Below are 18,815 nucleotides of genomic sequence, written 5' to 3'. Positions count from 1 at the left end.
AATCTGCTCTAGAAACCAAACATGAAACTTTTATAAGCCACTTCAGGCTTCCAATAAGCAGGGCAGTTGTCTCACATTAGGCAATGAAATTCATCTCTGACTTAAAGACAATCACAAACATCCATGCCGATAGTGGAATTTGAACCTGCAGGTGTTAGTTGGAGAATTGGGTATGCTAATCACTTGGCCAACCAGGCTGGCATATGCCAAAGTATCACTAATTTGGTCAATCTTTACTCTACTAGCCTGACCTCTGATGAAAAAAAAAGTATTAAAGCTAACAGACCTCTCTTATTTATTCTCTTATATATTCGGCTCCACCAATGCCAAATTTCCCATATCGGCGGCTTTTGGTACTAAATCTTTTTTTTTCATGGAATTGATCTCCCCATGCCTTCAAAAGTCTCAATATAAAATTTGGTCTCATTCCATTTATTGGTTTTAGCTACAGATGCCTCCAAAGAGGGAAAGTTATTTTATGGCCACCCTGTATAAAATGGACATTTTAGTAATACTGGTTAAAATTATTAGCTATGTAATATACTTTATCTTCTCAAATGCCAATGGTATGCTTTATGTTACTAGTCAATATTAAGCTAGCTTCATTTATTTATTTATTTAAAATTTTTGTTCGAATGGTATTGTTGTCAGAGCTCTTGAACACTACTTTTACTCAATATAAAATAAGAATGCCAACTGATGTCAGATTTACATGATAGGTGAATTAATGTATGTATATTTTTCTCTACCAGGTTTTTGTTTTGTATTTAATACTGTGGATTCTCTACATTATAGTTAATTTTATTTATTAAGCAAGGGTATACTCAGGCACACAAATCATATGGTGACAAACATGTTTGTTTACTTAATTTTTTTTTTCCATTAATAATGTTAGACAATTCTTCTTCCACATTAACATAATCCATTTTATTAGTTCACGATCAGCTTCTTTAAATCACTGGCCTATCTGAACACACCAGTGCAGGATTTTGCACCACATACATTATTTTTAATTTAACAAAGAAACAACTGCATTTCTATGCAATGTAGTTTGTAAATTACCCGATTTCTCTTTAAAAAACAAATAGCCAATAATTCCATCATGATGGAATTATCAGATTCTAACAATATAACAAATCTGACATATAATTTTCATTAACTCACCTTTCTGTCTTCCAAAGAAAACACATAGCCGAGTGATGCTTTTTTCCAATAAAGTTTGCTTTACTATATTATCTGGATCACTAAGTAAAGTTGTAACACTCTGCTGAATCATTTCCTGCAAGGCTAATAGTTCAGTATCATAAGATGCCTGAAAAAAAAAAAAAAAAAAAACATATTTATATCTCTCTACTTGTCAAAATTAATTCTTTGTTCTATCTTGTTCATTGAGTTTATATTCATTGGATATTCACAGAAATTATTATTCCTGCAGTATTAGCATTAAAAAAATAACTGTTACAAAACAAAGTAAATGCATATTACAATAGCAAGAGAAAAGATAAGAATGTGAAAAATATGTTGTAAATATTTTCTGAAGAATTAAATTTGGGTGATCTCTCTCTCTCTTTTTTTTTGGCTGTGGTTCTCTTTCAGTCAAGTGATGCACTGCAAAATTGATCAGCTGGCTGGAAAAAAAAAAAAGACAAGTTCAAATCTCTTATATGATATGAAGAACTCTGTTAGATATTTGATTGGCAGATGAGATCTTAGATAACATGCATCAATACTCATTTATCTATTTTAAATATGGTTGCCTATTTAACAGTTTTTGTTCACAGTATTCACTTTTGGTCCAGAGAATTGATATAGCTGGCAGAGTTGACTAAGTGGTTGGCATATTCACTCTCCAGCCAACAGGCTGCAGATTCAATCTCACTGTGGGCATGGACAGGACTCCAAAAATACAACTTGAATCTACTATCCACAAAAAAATTTCACTCACTCAATGTATCAAGCTAATTTATATAAATATTATTATAGGTGGTAAAAAAAACAAAACAACTAAATGTTTAAGTTCAGAAAATAAAGTAACACATTCTTTAATTCTCACTTGACATTACACGTAATTATTTATTTATAAATACAGAAATATGCTTTCCTTCGATGCTAGCTTAAAATGCATACCACCACACTCATTGCAACTCAGTTTCCTTTTGTTTATTGTTCATAATGAAGGGTGAATCTATATAACTTATTCACAAACAATAATTTAATAGAAAAGATAAATAATAACATTCATAAAAACAAGAAAGTAGATAGCACTAAATGTGGAGCCACACTCACTTTTTAGTATTCAACTTGTCTTTGCAAGATATTGAAAGTTTATTTTTCACTTGGTTAGAGTATAATAAATTTAGTTTAATCCTTTATCCAAGTGTGAGCAAACAAAGTTTGCGCCTGAAAGTATCTTCAGGACTGGGGTAAGGTGGTACAACACCAGGGAAACTCGTTGCAAAGGTGGAGCAAGTTACCAACACTCCTGTCTCAGTATCTCCTATAATGCAAAACACATCGTCTTGCAGATATGTCTAATGTTATGCATTAAGGGAAGGGCCACTACCCAGACTAGTTTCGACCTTTATTGAGGTCTCTTCAGTGGGAGCCAGGCTCAAGCTGAGATACCAGGCAGAAGCATTCGCAGGTCATCTCTACCTATAGGAGCTGCCAAATGGTGTGACACCCTTTTTTTACCATCTTACCCCAGTCCTGAAGATACTTTCAGGCTCAAACTTTGTTTGCTCACACTTGGATAAAGGATTAAACTAAATTTATTATACTCTAACCAAGTGAAATATAAACTTTCAACATCTTTCTTTAAATCCAGAATAATTTAATAAAAAAGGGTGGCACACCATTTGGCAACTCCTATAGGTAGAGATGACCTGCTAATGCTTTTGCCTGGTATCTCCACTTGGGCCTGGCTCCCACTGAAGAGACCTCAATAAAGGTCGAAACTAGTCTGGGTAGTGGCCCTTCCCTTAATGCATAACATTAGACATATCCGCAAGGAGATGTGTTTTGCATTATAGGAGATACTGAGATAGGAGTGTTGGTAGCTTGCTCCACCTTTGCAATGAGTTGCACCACCTTACCCCAGTCTTGAAGATACTTTCAGGCGCAAACTTTGTTTGCTCACACTTGGATAAAGGATTAAACTAAATTTATTATTATCTTTGCAAGATAATTGAATTCTTTAAATAACAGTATTAAAAAGCAATTGCATTCTGCAAAATTTTCAAGTATTTGATTACAATATGCTAATTCATGTTGTGAGTGTGAAAATAAGTTTAGGACAATACATTACAATTGCATATTCACTTAGGGGGAGGGTAAAGGCATTGGAAGAATAAGATGTATAGATGTTCTGCAGTATTTAATTATGTTGTGTCAATTTTAATTTGTGTTTATAATTACCTGTTTATTTTGTTAATGATTATTATTATATTGTGAGAAAAGTACGATTATTTTTTAAATAGTAACTGATTACATAAGTCGCACATATGAATATATGTATAAAGTTAATATTGAACTAAATGAATGCAATGATTTGATTAAAAATTAATTTACTGGAAATAAAAACTGTAATTTAATTGAAATGCATTTGATGATATGTTTTTTGCACACTTCAAGTGTGGGAGATTTACTGTTTTCAAGTAAAGCGCTGTAATTACAACACGTAATGGTGGCCCATTTCTTGCTTCATGACTGAAATGAAAACTGGAAGTGCAATGCATACCTGAATGGAAAGAACACCTCCCCCCCCCCTCCACTGCATGATGAAATAACTTAGCAGTGAATCAGATGCTTAAAAATGGAAAAAAAGTGTAAATTATGCAAAAAAAAAAAAAATCTATCTATCTATCTATATATATTATGAATGCATTTAGAATAAGGCTGAAAATTCACTCGCCACTTGTCTCTGATAACTCGGCTGTGGCGAGTGGATTTCTGGAGCTTGGGCAATGGATGTTTGTGATGGTCTTTAGGTGGGAGATGAATTTCATCACCTGGTTTGAGACTGCCATCCTGCTTACTGGAGACCTAAAGTGGCTTGGGAAAAAAGTTCCATGTTTGGTCTCTAACGCAGAGTTTCTGGATTATGTAAAAAAAAAAAAAAAATTAAAATACAAAAAATAAAATATAAAAAAAAATCCATAGCCTACTTACAGTATAAATGCACTATAGGTTTATAAAAAATGACAAATAAAATTTTTCATGGATGTGAGTCACATTAAAATAAAAAATTCACACTGCCATTATTAGCGACACAGAACCATTTCTTAATTTATTTTTGCATTATTTAATTCCTCTGAAATATATTTAAAAAAAAATATGGAACCTTGTTAACGGCATTAAGAACTGGCTGAAATCATATATACATATAATGTGTGGGCACAGGATCAGATATCATGCAGGAATAACTTTTTTATGCCGTTTTTATCAGAAAAATAAATTAAAAGTGAGAAGTCAGGCAACTGAAATAAAGTACACAAATGGGAAGAGAAATTATCAAACTCAATGAAATGAAGAGAGGCACCATCAATGGAAAAGAGGCTAGCAGACAAATAACAGAAATACCAAGTTAACAAAATGACCAAGACAAAGAAGAAAACTAAAGAGAATATTCATACTTATAATGTATAAGTAGTTCACTGAAAATAAAAGTGCAAACCAAAGTTTTGAAATTCATCAAAGCACAGCAACTCTTGGATGCGAGAGTTGGTTGTTCTTGGGGGGAAGGGGGGGAGTGGCTTGAAAATGTTTCATTTTTGGATTCTAGAGTAGAGTTTACAGACTATGTAAAAAATAAATTAAAAATACAAAAAAGTATATAAAATTGATAAAAATTGAAGAAAAAAAAAATCGTAGCCCACTGGTGGTACAAAATGTACTATAGGTTTGCAAATAACCTTTCATGGGTGGGAGCAACATAAAAAAAAAGAAAAATAAATAAATAAAGATAAATGAAATGTAGCCTCAAATATAGAAATATCACTGGGGCAAAAATGGAAAGTTTCAAAATAAGAACGAATCCTTATAGAATAAGAAGTCTGGGGAAAAAAAAAAAAAAAAAAAAAAACCATTTATTGATCAGCCAGAAAAGTACACAGTGAAGCTATCAGCAAAAGATGGAAAAATAAGAACTCTATGATAGACCTAAGTGAAGAAGCACCAATGAAAGAAAAAATATCATATAAACAGTTTTTAAATAATAAGTTAGCATGTGTTCTTCGAGAACATACAGAAAAATGTAGGAAATATATTATGCATAAAAGTAACTAAACAAAAGTCAGTGAACAATTTACAAAGAATAAAGATAAATATTATTAATGTGGCAAAAAATTTTGGAGGCTATCAAGAAAGCTTATGAAAATTATTAGGGAAGGGCCACAACCCAGACCGGTTTCGACCTTTATTGAGGTCTCATCAATGGGAGCTAGACCCAGAGGTGGTGATACTAAGTAATGCAGAAGTCATATCACTACATACCAGTTGCCAAAAGGTGTCAACACCTTATTATTAAAATTCTCTGGATTAGAGATAGTTGATGGAAGTTTTTTCACTTGGCTATACTATATATTTGCTTTAATAATTTATCCAAGTGTAATCTGAAGTATTTTCAGGACTAGGGCAACTCATGTTAACAACTTTTGGAAACTGGTATATGGTGATATTACTTACACCTTAGTATCACCACCTCTAGGTCTCTCCCATTGGTAAGACCACAATAAAGGTTGAAACTGGTCTGGGTATGGCCCTTCCCTTAATGAAAAGCATTATACATGTCCGGAAGGAGATGTGCTTTGCATTATGAGAGATACTAAGGCAAGTGATCAGAACTTATTCCACCTTTACTACGAGTTGCTCCAGTCCTGAAAATACTTCAGGCACAAACTTTGTTTGCTTACACTTGGATAAAGGATTAAACCAAATATATAATTGATCTCTGAACTGTTTGGCTAAACGAGAAGAATGAAAACGCTAACATATGTGAAAAGTGTCTTGATAGACTAGAAAGATTAGGAATGGAAGCATACATTGGGACCGTAGCAGAAGAGCTTCGGTAGGGTTTGTGAAAATAAAAAGCGACCTTCATCTCCTGCAAGAGGAATTGGAAGTACTCAGTAAGGAGGTTCAGGATATTAAGACTGAGTTAAATGTGTTGAATAGAGAAATTAGGATTCTGGAGATTACTTTAGCTGAAGTAACTAGAACAGGTTTAAGTAAGGGAGAGTCTTTGGTGAATGATGAAGTAACGAATAGTATGGAAGTGATTGGAAGTCAATAGAATGAAAGCACAAGAGGTCTAGAAAAAATGAGACATTGTGAAAGTGAGGGAATAAGTAAAAGAGTGTTGAGGGAAAGTAATGAAACTGGGAAAGTCATGTTGAATAGTTAAAAAATCAGGCCATGAGTGATGCTTGTTTGGGTTTGAATGAAGTTATGAGTGGTATAATATATGGTGATTCAATGATTAAGGGTATGGAGATCGGTATACCTGAGGAGTGCTTGTCTAGAGGAACAATAGAAAGGGTGACTTTAGCAATAAAGAGGGCATGATGCAGAAAAGATGATGGTAATGGTGGGTACAAATGATCTGAGTGGTAGTATTAATAGGGTAGCAAAAGATTTAAGAACATTGTTAGATATTGTGAAGAAGAAAAGTGTCAAAGGGAGGATAGTGCGTATGTGCTGCCTCATTTTGAAAATTATGAGATAAGCAGACGAGTGATGATAATGAATGATATGATTGCAAGAATGTGCAAAAAAAGAGGTCTGGAATTTGTTGATGTCTGGAGTGTGTTTGAAGGCAAAAGACAGGTGTATGCAAGAGATGGGTTGCATCTGAACATGGAAGGTGATAAGCATTTGAAGACGTTACTGTTTTCTGAACAAGTTTAAGTAATTGGGCAGGGAAACTAAAATTAAAAAAGTTGAGTGTAAGAGAGAGAAACTTATGCAGTGAATGTATATTTTTGTTGATCATTTTGCACGGAATAATTTGAAGAATAGAGTGGATAAAAATTGGCGTGGGACTACTGAAATTAGTAGAGTGTATATCAGTTCGAAAGCTGATACAAGAACTAAAGGGCTGCAATTTTTGTATACTAATGCAAGAAGCATTCGAAATAAGAGGGAAGAATTTTTGGCATTAGTCAGTGCAATCTCACCAAAAGTTGTAGGCATTAGTGAAACTTAGCTGTCAGCAGAAGATGTGGTTACTGGAATTGAATGTGATGGGTACAGTATTTTCAGGGAGGATAGAGAAGATAGAATGGGGGGAGGAGTACTGTTGATGATAGCTGATGAATTGCAGCCAAAGCAAGTAGTATATCAAGAGAATAGACATGTGAATGATAGTTCATTTGAGGCAGTCTGGTGTGAAATAGTGACCAAACGTAACCAAATATATACAGTTAGTTGCTGTAGGCCAGAGGGTACAGGGGATGATATTGAATTCATGCAATAGCAAATTAGTGCAATGAGTACAGGGTTAGTGATTATTATGGGCAATTTTAATTATGGTGATATTAATTGGAAGGAGGAAATATCAGGAAATATCATGACAAAAAGGAAATGGAATTCATACAGATATTCTAAGAGATAATTACTCGAAACAGCACATAACTGAAGGATGAGAGTGTTGGATCTGGTCATAGGTTCAGAGGACATAATATTATTATTATTATGGGCGACTGACTCCAGGGAGTCCTTAGACTCATCAAGGGAGGCCCTAAACATCAGGTCCAAACAACTATACGACATTCTCACAGTATCTATCATACCTTGCCTTGAACTCACTCACCGTCATAGCACCCACAACAGACTCTGGCAGCTTATTCCACCCATTTACCACTCTAAAAGTAAAGAACCCAGCTCTAACACCCTTGCTAACCACACTCTTTCCCAGCTTCCATAGGTGTCCCCTAGTTCTCCCACCACCAGTCCTGATCTCAAAAATATCCTCTGAATTAATCCTATAGAAACCCTTTAGCAATTTGAATGTCTCAATCATATTTCCCCTTTTCTGTCTATCAACTAATTTCTGCAACCCACAAATCTTCAACCTGTTCTCATAAGGTTCATTCCATAGACCTGCTATCATCCTGGTCACTCGTCCCTGGATCCTCTCCACCTCCTCCCCATCAAGAAGAAACCCTGGCACCTATAACTGGGCACAGTAATCTAGATGGGAGTCTTATCAAGGCTCAATACAGAAGAACAATAACTTGTCTGTCTCTGCTTGTTAAAGTATTTTTCAGCAACCAAGTGAGATGATGAGCTGATTTAGCCACTTTTTGCAATGTATCCCCTAAACTTCAACTCCCTATCCACCAACACTCATAAATCCCTGGCCTCATCAATCTCCTGGAGTAAGGTTCCACCAATGTGATATACTGCTGCTAATCTTTTCTCCCCAAAATGCATAACCTTACACTTTGCCACATTAAATTGACATCAATTCTCCTTAGCCCAGAACTCCAATCTATCCAAGCCGTCCTGCAAGATTTTGACATCTTCTGCATTCACTATTGCCCTACCCAACTTTGCATCATCAGCAAACAAATGAACTGTTCCTCTTAGATCCTTCCCTATATCGGTAATGAATAAATTAAACAGCAGTGGTGCAAGAACAGAACCCTGCAGCACACCACTAGTCACAGGCCGTCTTTTGGACTCTACTCCTGAATAAACTACTCTCTGGTATCTCTCCATCAACCGCCCACCTATCAATCTCACCAACCCTATATCCATTCCCACATGTTGTAGTTTACGGATTAGAATTCTATGTAGTATCCTGTCAAATGCCTTAGCCAGGCCCAGTAGTATCAATGTAAACCCATTACCCTTATCCAGTTCAGCCGTCACTGTGTTATAAAAGTTAAGCAAGTTACTGAGGCATGATCTACCCTTTAGAAAGCCCTGCTGTCCCCCATACAGTATCTCATTTTCATCAGTCCATTCCTGTATTTTTCCCTTGACTACTTTCTCCAAGACCTTGACAATGACTCCTGATATGCTGATCGGTCGGTGATTTGAAACAGTAGTTTGGATCCTCCTTTATGCAGTGGAACTATTTTCCCCTCTTTCCACACCTTCGGGACTAAACCAGACCCGAGACTCAGATTAAACAACAATTCTTTAGATAATTCTTTAGCCGCTTCACGTAAGACTAGTGCCGGTATACCATCCAATCCCACAGATGTATTCACGTTCTTGTTGAGAGGCTTATACGCTGGTTATACATGATAACTAATAATTAAGGAATTGACAGCATATACTAGAAATATAAATTAAATAAACTTTAATATATACTTTCCAATATTTCGGCAAACGTCACGTTGCCATCTTCTTGGGAACTTATTACAAAGACAAGTGCACACAAGTACTACATAACAGCAAATGAGAACCGAAGCTAGGAAGCTAACACTTTCCTAAAGTTCTGATGGTGCCCCCTGGTGGGCTATATTGGTAGTTCTTGGCCTTTGGGCTGAAGTTCTTCTGATAAATGTTTCCCAAATTTGGGGGAGTCATGCATCCAAATTTGTTGAGGTTTGGCATGTTCCTAAGGGCTGAGGCTGATTCCATGAATAGTCTTTCATATTTGAACTTGCTGCAGTGTATTACTGTGGCTTTCTTCCATCTTATTCTATGGCGAGTATCCAGAGCGTGGTCTGCAAGCCCAGAGTCGCTGTACTTGTAAAATCGAATGTAATCCTTGTGTTCTGAGATTCTGATATTTGCTGTCCTGCCTGTAATAAGTTCCCAAAAAGATGGCAACGTGACGTTTGCTGAAATATCGGAAAGTATATATTAAAGTTTATTTAATTTATATTTCTAGTGTACAGAAATTATTAGTTATCATATTATTAAGATGTATTCACATTAAGGTTCTGTAATAGACTATTCACCTCCACTTCATTCATCACAATTCCCGTATAAACTAATGGTTCCTTCATTTTTTCAATGTCACCATCTGGATGATATACTCTTGCAAAGTGCTCGCTCAGTAATTCCACTATATCGACTGATTCAGTGACCTTCTTACCATCATCATTCCTTAAAATCATTCTGCCATGTATAGTTTTTTTTTTGCTTGCAGCATATTGAAAGAACTGTTTGGGATTCTCTTTAGCTTGCATAGCTAGTTTCTTTTCATAATCTGCTTTTGCTTTTTTTTACCACACTTGTCACCCTTCTGGCCTGTGCTTTATACCGTTCGTGTACCTGCAGGTCACCTTTCTCCTTAAATTCCCTCTACAGTTTTGTTTATTTTTTTGCAGCTCAAGCTTAATGGTGTTATTCATCCATTTAACTCCTACTTGTTTTACTATTTGAAGCCTAGGTATACAATCAGCCATAACCTCCTGTAAATGCTCCTTGACCACTTCCCATGCTCTATCGACATCCAGCCCTTGCAGTTTTACATGCCATGGCACTGAACCAAGCAACCTCCTAAGCATGTCATACTTGCCAATACAGTAATTCCACACATACCCTGTCATCATCATCATCAAATTCCTGCCATGTACCCTCAAGGGGTGTACAGGATATGATAGTACTACATGAAAAAAATTACATCATTATTAATTTCCTATCTACAATTTTCCTCCAAATCAGTCTGTTACTTGTCAAGACTCCAACATTATCAGATCTTATATTTCTATCGTCTAAGGCATTTTGTACCGTATCAATCCACCTATATCTTGGTCTTCCTCTGGGTCGTTTTGCTGCCAACCTGGCAGAGAACACTTGTTTTGCTAATCTTTCCTCGCCCATTCTGTTTATACCCCGTCTTAATCGAAAACTTCACACCTTTAGCCACCTTCCATGTCAAGCTCCCACCTTATGATCACTCTCACCAATAGGTGGCAACATGGTCATATTCATTACAATCAAATTCTCAGATGCTATTACTAGGTCAAGCACTCTCGCACCCCTAGTATTTTCAATTACATGCTGTCTCAGATAGTTATCCGTTAATAATTGAATAAAATCCATTCCCTTCCTCACATGTGTCCTCTCCTCCTTCCAATCAATGTTACCATAGTTGAAATCCCCATAATAATTACCCTCCTTCCACTCATTTCATCCCATCAATTTGTTTATGCATACTATCTCTACCATCTATTCCATCACCTGGTCTATAGCAGCACCCAATATATTTTATTCTGCCAGTCTCAATCTCACACCAAATAGCCTCAAATGAGCTCTTTTCACTATCCTGCAATACAACTTCAATTCTCCTTGGCTGCAGTTCATCAGCTATCATCAATAACACTCCTCCCCCCATTTTATTCTCTCTGTCCCTCCTAAACACACTATAACCTACACATTCTATCCCACTAACTATATCATCTTCTGTCAGCCATGTTTCACTAATGCCAATAACCTGTGGCCAGGAAGAGCCAATCAAGGATAAAAATTCTTCCTTCTTGTTCCTAATAATCCTGGCATTAGTATACATGAAATGCAGAGGTCCTCCCTTTGTTCCACCCCTATCTTTATGCGTTATTCTAACTATCCCATTCCGATTTCTTATCCTTAGTACTCGCTCGGGTACATTATATATATTCTTACACTCAACTGTCTCACTGATGTCCACATTTCCCCTTCCCCTTCCCCCCCTCCTTGGTAGTTCCAGTTTCCCTGGTTCTGCACATCCATTTTCACTTCATTCAGCAACATTTTTTCCAGTCTCCACACAATGCAGGCCATCCATCTTGTATAAATCGTTTCGCCCATCAAACTCATTCCACACGTCCATGAATTCCACACCACACCATCTGCATAACCTGCGCATAAAGTCATTTGTGATTATGGCCCTCCTTCTAAACTCCTCTCTGTTGTACCGTGGCAACAGACTCGCCATTCTAACTCTGTCACTCTTTTCTTTCGCTACCTTTAACAATACTTTCAAGTCCTCTCTCATAAAAAATTAGTCTCCTTTCAATTCATTCATACCCACTACAACTATCAATTCTTTCAACCTCTGTTTTTGCGCTCTAATACTCTCACTTACGTCCTTAAATTTCGCACCCGGTAAGTACAATTTAGTTAACCTCCCATCTATCACTCCTCTTAATAACGAGTCACCACACAACACTCTTTCCTTCATTTCAGAAACTGTCCCACTCTTACGCTTATTTTTCCTTTCAAACACTTGTTTATTTTTGTTAGCCGAGGCACTCTGGAAAGAGTTTTGAAGGTGCTCCAACTGCCGTTGCGCACTGTGTATCACTGCGCTCAACCTAGCGATCTCAATCCCTCCAAATAATTCCTCATTTTTTTCATCATTTAAACCATTTTCTCTCTCTCTGTATAGTTGCTTTCACTCTCTCTTTGATCACCGCTCTCAGTTGTACAATGTTGTACAATGCCATTTTGTACAACATCGCAATTCTCTATCAAGACACTATTTTCACTCACATTCTGGCTTTCTTCAACCATCACTATCTCACGACCTGACACATACTTCAATTCCTCACTTTGCTTACACTTTCTGCACTTTCTATCACTTTCCATTTTCCATTTCTATCACTATCACTTTCCATTCAAATTCCAGCCTCCTTCGGGAATGCATACATCCCACACACACACATCACACTGGACAAACTCCCTCACATTACAGTTTTTGAACAAAGGCGTATTTTCGGATGCCATTATCTTGCGTTGCATTGCTGCCATGTGCTATTCTATGAAAAACATCGTTAAAATACTAAGTTAAATAAAACGGAATTCACACCAAAAGCACACAGACACAACAAGCTACCGAAAATAAACAATACTACGTTAAGATTTAAACCAACATTCCAATTTTCACTGAAAATTATACTTAACTTTCGGGAGCTCTCTGAAAACACTACACACCATGTAGCCCTCTAGTGGATATGCATAAGTAAGGTGTTCTGGTTATCTCCAATTAGTGAGAGAGCGATCATGTGGTATTGACTTAGGAGGTTGTAAAATTTATAGAGTTCTCTCTTAAGAAGGGATATATATGGAACTACAGGTTAGGTAATTATAACAAGCTTTGGGGTGAGCTTACAGCCAACTCATTGCAGAACATATTGCAGGGGGATGGCTGTAAGCTCACTCCGAAGCTTGTTATAGTTATATGTTACCTAACCTGGGATATAATCAGTGGGTATCTGAGGAAGGCAATATAAGAATGTATTCCCATGGTCAGGAAGACAAATAAGGTAGGCATTATATGTATGAGTAGTAGTAATAGTAGTATCAGGCTTGATCTGCAAAAAAAAAAGAAAATGTTATGGAGAATTTACAAGGAGAAATGCGACCGGTACACCCATGAGCAGTACAAGGCTCAAGCTAGGAAGGGTACCAGCATAGTAAGAAAAGCCCAGTTCCTGGGCAGAAATCCAACACGTATTTGCCATTATTATTAGCTTTACTCTTTTCTCCAAATTTTCCCAAAATATTTTTGCATGTCTGACAATCATTTCCTACTCTGCTATTTAGATCCCCAACAAGGACCAGCTTTTCATTTTTCATGGTGTTAGTTGCTTTTTGTAAAGCCTCAAAAAATTCCTCCACTTCTACCTTAGGAGAACCTTCTGTGGGACCATAGGCACAAATAAGTCTCATAGTCTAGTTCCCCATTCTGATATTTGACCACATCATTCTACTTGAAATTGCCTGCCATTCAAGAAGATTAGACTCGTATTTAGTGTTGAATACTATGGCTACTTCTTCTTTTCCTTGATTGTCATTGCATAGAAGTGACATAGAGTAATAATTCAAAAGTGATGGCGTGTGGAGGGGGGAGAGTGAATAAAATTGCCATCTGTAGTTGACTACCATTATAGCAAACTCATGAGTTTGCTAAAGTGAATTTTGTTTTTTACCACAATTTTGAATTGTACATCAGTAAACGCTGCTGTAACAAACTTGCTTACTGTAACAGTGAGCAAGTTTGTAAAACTAAGCAGTGTTTACTATACCGAAAGTTAACTTCAGTTACACTGAATGGCTGTAATGAATCATTCAAAATTTAAAGTGGTCTGTAATTAGTGTCAAAATTAAGCAAAATGTTTCACAATAATAAATGCAAAATTATACCATACAAATTACAATAAATAAGATATCTGTAGCTTATAAAAAATAAGTGGCTCAATTGCACTGATAATAATGATTATTACTGCAGAAAAAGAAGAAGAATGCTATTATAAAAAATGTTTTGTTTGTGTTGGAACATTTTCATCCTTATTTTTAAATTGTTCTTGAGTAGGTAAAAAAGCTGTTTTCAAAAATAAAGAAATACCAGATGACATGTTCTTTAGTATGAAGAAGTGTGGAAATGATTCAGAGGCAACAATATAAAAGAATATTTCATAACATTCTTGTATTAATTATTACACCAAAAGTCATTTTTCACATGATTCTGTTTTACCTAATTTTGCAATTAAAAAATGGTTCTAATTAAAATCAATATTCAAGTGACTGTACAAATTTTAATAGAGGAAAATTCCATCCAGATAGACTAAATTTATTTTACTAAAAGTATTATTGCAATTAAAAAAACAGGAATTCTCGTGGAAAGGCTTAGACATTGGTTATGCATTTTTTACTAAGTAATTTAAGGAAATTACATTGTCACTAGGATATACATTAAAATAAATTTTAATATACTTCAATATTTCGGCAACGTCACATTGCCATTTTCAAGAAACTTAAGAACAAGACACGTGCACACAGGCACAACAAACAGTAAATGAGGAAGAAGCAGGAAGCTATTATTTCTCCTAAAGTCCTAATGGTGTCCCCCTAGCGGGCAATGTTGGTATTCTTGGGCAAATGACCCTAAAAAACAATCCGAACCTCAACAAATTTGGCTGCATGAGACTGCTTCAAATTTGGGAAATCTCATCAGAAGACCTTCAGCCCAATTGCCCAAGAATACCAACATTGCCCGCTAGGGGGGGGGGACACTATCAGGACTTTAGGAGAAATAATAGCACACAGGCACAAAAAACAGTAAATAATCATTTACTGTTTGTTGTGCCTGCATGTACGTGTCTTGTTCTTAAGTTTCTTGAAAATGGCAACGTGATTTTGCCGAAATATTGAAGTATATTAAAATTTATTTTAATGTATATCCTAGTGATGTTGTAATTTCCTTAAATTACTTAGTATAAAAGAACAGGAATAGCTATTATTTTAAACCTTTTTGTTAATAAAATGGTCTGAATGAAATTAATATCCCAAATCTCCAATTTTATTAAATTTCTTCCAACAAAGCAGAGTTACTACTTTACCTAAGTTCAAAACATTTGACAAATTTTTGCTCTTGTAAATGGGCACACTGGAAGAAAACTAAGATGACTTGAAAGTTTTTCTAAGGATTTCCAAATACTGAATTTCAGTAAAATCTGTCTAGGGAGAGCTGAAGGAATATCATGTGTATGTACAGATAAGACAGGTTAACACACATAAAACATATCTAATAAATGCTTACAATGTAATGCATCTTAAAAAAAATTTACTCAACTTGTTGGAAGAGATTCACAAGAAAATTGCATCCACTGCAAAGCAGCTATTTTTTTTTACATCAATAACATAGAATGACAGATACAAGACAGAACAAAATAATAGAAATCTGTTATTTAAAGTGACTTGCCTGAGTATGTGTCTGTATATCTAGAGTATCGGATGCTGTGTCTACAGGCTCCACATCTACTTGAGTTATCTCCAGAAATCTAAAAAAAAACCTTAGTAATTTATTATGGAAAATATTTTTGCTCATTTGAATGGCATTATTGCACTTAACGAGAAATTATATTCTTATTTTCAATAATTTTTATTCTTGCATAAGTAAACAATAAATATTGGCATGCAAAATAGCTTCACATATCACTTATTTTATTTCATTTATTTATTTTTATTTTTTTAATGAGTATCAATATTCATACATAAGGTACTCTTAAGTATTCTATAATATAAAACAAGTTTCCTAGGAAGCATATGTTGCTTTATGTTACATATGATGCTTCATCAGTTTTGACCTTTGCTTCAGATTACCCATCATATAGCAGAATTTTTTTTAATTTTAATATTTTAAAATATCTTAAAAAATTTTCAAACATCTTTTAAGCTTTAAAATATCTTAAATATCTTTTAAATGGTATCTTACTATATTTTCACTAAATTCTAGAGATAACTGTGGACAGTTTTTCTATATAGTTAAAGCGTATATTATAATTAGACATTATATTCTTGTTTTTATTCATATTTTACTCTAGTATATACAAAATAAAAGTTTCCATGAAGTCAATTCATGGCTCACTTTTCATACATGAGCTGATTTCATCACAAAAAAGTTGCATTAATTATTCCACAGCATAAAGAAATATTTTTCAGGAAACATACATTGTGGCTTACATTTTCAGACCAGCTTTTGTTATAGCAAATAGTTTATAGTGAATTTCCTTTAGGTAGTATGATGTCTATGGAATGTTGGTCAGGACTTTTCTGTAGTGCTATAACACTATAGTTTTCTGTAGTGAGAGTTTACTGAACTAGAAAATGACTCACTATAAAGTACTATGATTTCTAGGAAATGTATGTTATGGATACTTCAAACAACTTGTAGTGACTAGTCACATTCATGACTAGCGAGTCCTGTGGAAACTGTCATTAGTCATGAATTAAAATAAGAAATAATCGTATATGTTAAGTGGTGAACAAAAGCAAATTTTCATAGTGTTTCTATAAAGAGATACGACATAATTTGTTTTTCATTAGTGCTGCTATGTACTTTAAAACTTCCATAGTGCAGTTTGTTTCAACAGAGCCCTTTGGTTGGAAACCTGAGATTGAATCTCATCTATGACATGAGGAACCTTTATCAAGCTTTTCAATCAAAGGTGAGTTAGCTGGTCATATACAGAGGTAGAGGGTTTTTTCCCTCCCAGAAACTAGTAATTACTGAAAGAAGTAAAAAAGAAGAGAGAGAGAGAGAGAGAGTAAAGTTTATATGTCTATTGCCAAGATATGATACAGGTTAAAACTCCTACCATATCTTGGCAATAGAAATGTAGAGAATAGTCATGATTGCAAGTAAGTCAAAAAGTAAATATCCAGGAATACTGTGTGGTTTTTGTATGTTTCATGTAAATTTGATGAATGAAAGAATGTATGACTGATGAATTGCACTTGAATAGATCTAGAGTGGGGTGTTTCTAGAGAAGTTTCATTCAGTGAGAAACGGAAATTCAAAATCAGAGAAAACTAAGGCTATGGGGGAAAGGTAGGGAGAATGAAATTGGGCACATCTGGCACCTCTGAGGTAAGCGAGTGAGTGTGAGAATGAAAAAGATAAATGACTACTGAAGCTGAATGCAGTTTTTTAGGTCTCAAAGTCTCAAAACTGAATGGACTACTCATTAAAAGATACCAGGATACCTGAGGGCTAGGAAGGATATTACACAAATGCCAGAAGAATGAGGAGTTTTGGGAGCTGGTTAGCTCAAGCTTAACCAAAAATTATATGCACTAATGAGACATGATTGACAGAAGAAGATATTGTTACAGGGACAGAATGTACAGAATGCAGTACTTTCAGAGGGATAAAGAGAACAGGATGAATACCGCTGTACTTGTGTGAAACATCTTACTACAAAGAAGTAAGGTACTTTTCCAGCTATCAGATGCAAAAAATAAAAATTTTTATGCCATGGCAAATCATATTTGGGTAACCATAGACCACAGGATCTAAAAAAAAGACTGCGGGTGAGTCACAGAACCAAACATACATTTGAAAGAGATGTTAGGGAATCAGCTTATTAAGCTTTAATAAACTGACCTACTTTGATTAAAAGTGGTTTCAAAACTTTGCCTTACTCTTCTGCACCAAAATGACATAGAAACTGCAAACTAGGTAGTGGTAGCATCAGCTTGCTTTTAGCTTACCTGTATACATGTAATAAAATATATTCCTAAGCTTCCATATTTTTTTGTTTTTAACATGCAACATATTTCTGAACATGTCCATATACAAAGGGTGAAATGTAGAATCCTTTATAATTAATTTCTTTATTTACAATACATATATTGAGCAATGCTTGAGTATAAACTACAAAAAACAGCCTTTAGAGATAATGATATCAAAAGAACTATCTTTTGATATCATTGTTACAGGCCATCAGAATATTAAAACTGATATTCCTCGGAAAATGTTTCTGTTATTCTCAGGAAAAAAAAATATATCAACAAGTATTATAAGAATTTATTTTCATTTACAGCTAAGCTGATATTTATAAATCAGTGTGCATTATTCTTTAAAAATAAAGGTGTTAAATATTTAGTTGACAAACTATAATTTTATGCTTTACTTTTTGTTATTATTAAGAGAACCTCCAGAGAGTCAAGGACTCATTGAGAAGGCCACATATCACCTACACCAGTTGTTATATCTTTTCCGGAATTCATTCACCATACAAGAACATCATATTTTACTTAATTTCTAGCTTCACATTATGAGAAAAACATCTAGCTCTCACTCCCTTCTTTATTATTATTATTATTACAGGCGACTCCAGGGAGTCCTTAGACTCATCGAGGGAGTCCCTAAACATCATGTCCACACAACTATACGATATTCTCACAGTATCTATCATACCTTGCATTGAACTCACTCACCATCATAGCACCCACAACAGACTCTGGCAGCTTATTCCACTCATTTACCACTCTAAAAGTAAAGAATCGAGCTCTAACACCCCTGCTAACCACACTCTTGCCCAGCTTCCATAGGTGTCCACTAGTTCTCCCACCACCAGTCCTGATCT

The 18,815-nt window shown here is 35.2% G+C and overlaps 1 protein-coding gene across 1 annotated transcript in view; it reads right to left on the bottom strand.

The window, feature by feature from the left end:
• Vps15 (vacuolar protein sorting 15) overlaps window positions 1–18,815 on the bottom strand; it is a 529,585-nt gene that overhangs the window by 283,042 nt on the left and 227,728 nt on the right. The window contains exons 15-16 of the mRNA XM_090391958.1: window positions 15,647–15,725; window positions 1,165–1,312 (exon numbers count right to left, since the gene is read on the bottom strand). Of these exons, the coding sequence (XP_090248084.1) occupies window positions 1,165–1,312; window positions 15,647–15,725 (227 nt within the window). The remainder of the gene's footprint in view (window positions 1–1,164; window positions 1,313–15,646; window positions 15,726–18,815) is intronic.

Source organism: Typopeltis vanoorti, chromosome 4 (assembly GCF_054136105.1).
Source record: "Typopeltis vanoorti isolate ZY-2024b chromosome 4, IOZ_Tvanoo_1.0, whole genome shotgun sequence".
Classification (NCBI taxonomy): Eukaryota; Metazoa; Arthropoda; class Arachnida; order Uropygi; family Thelyphonidae; genus Typopeltis; species Typopeltis vanoorti.
Note: the sequence above shows the minus strand (reverse complement) of the source record. Positions and strands in the feature narration are given on the sequence as shown.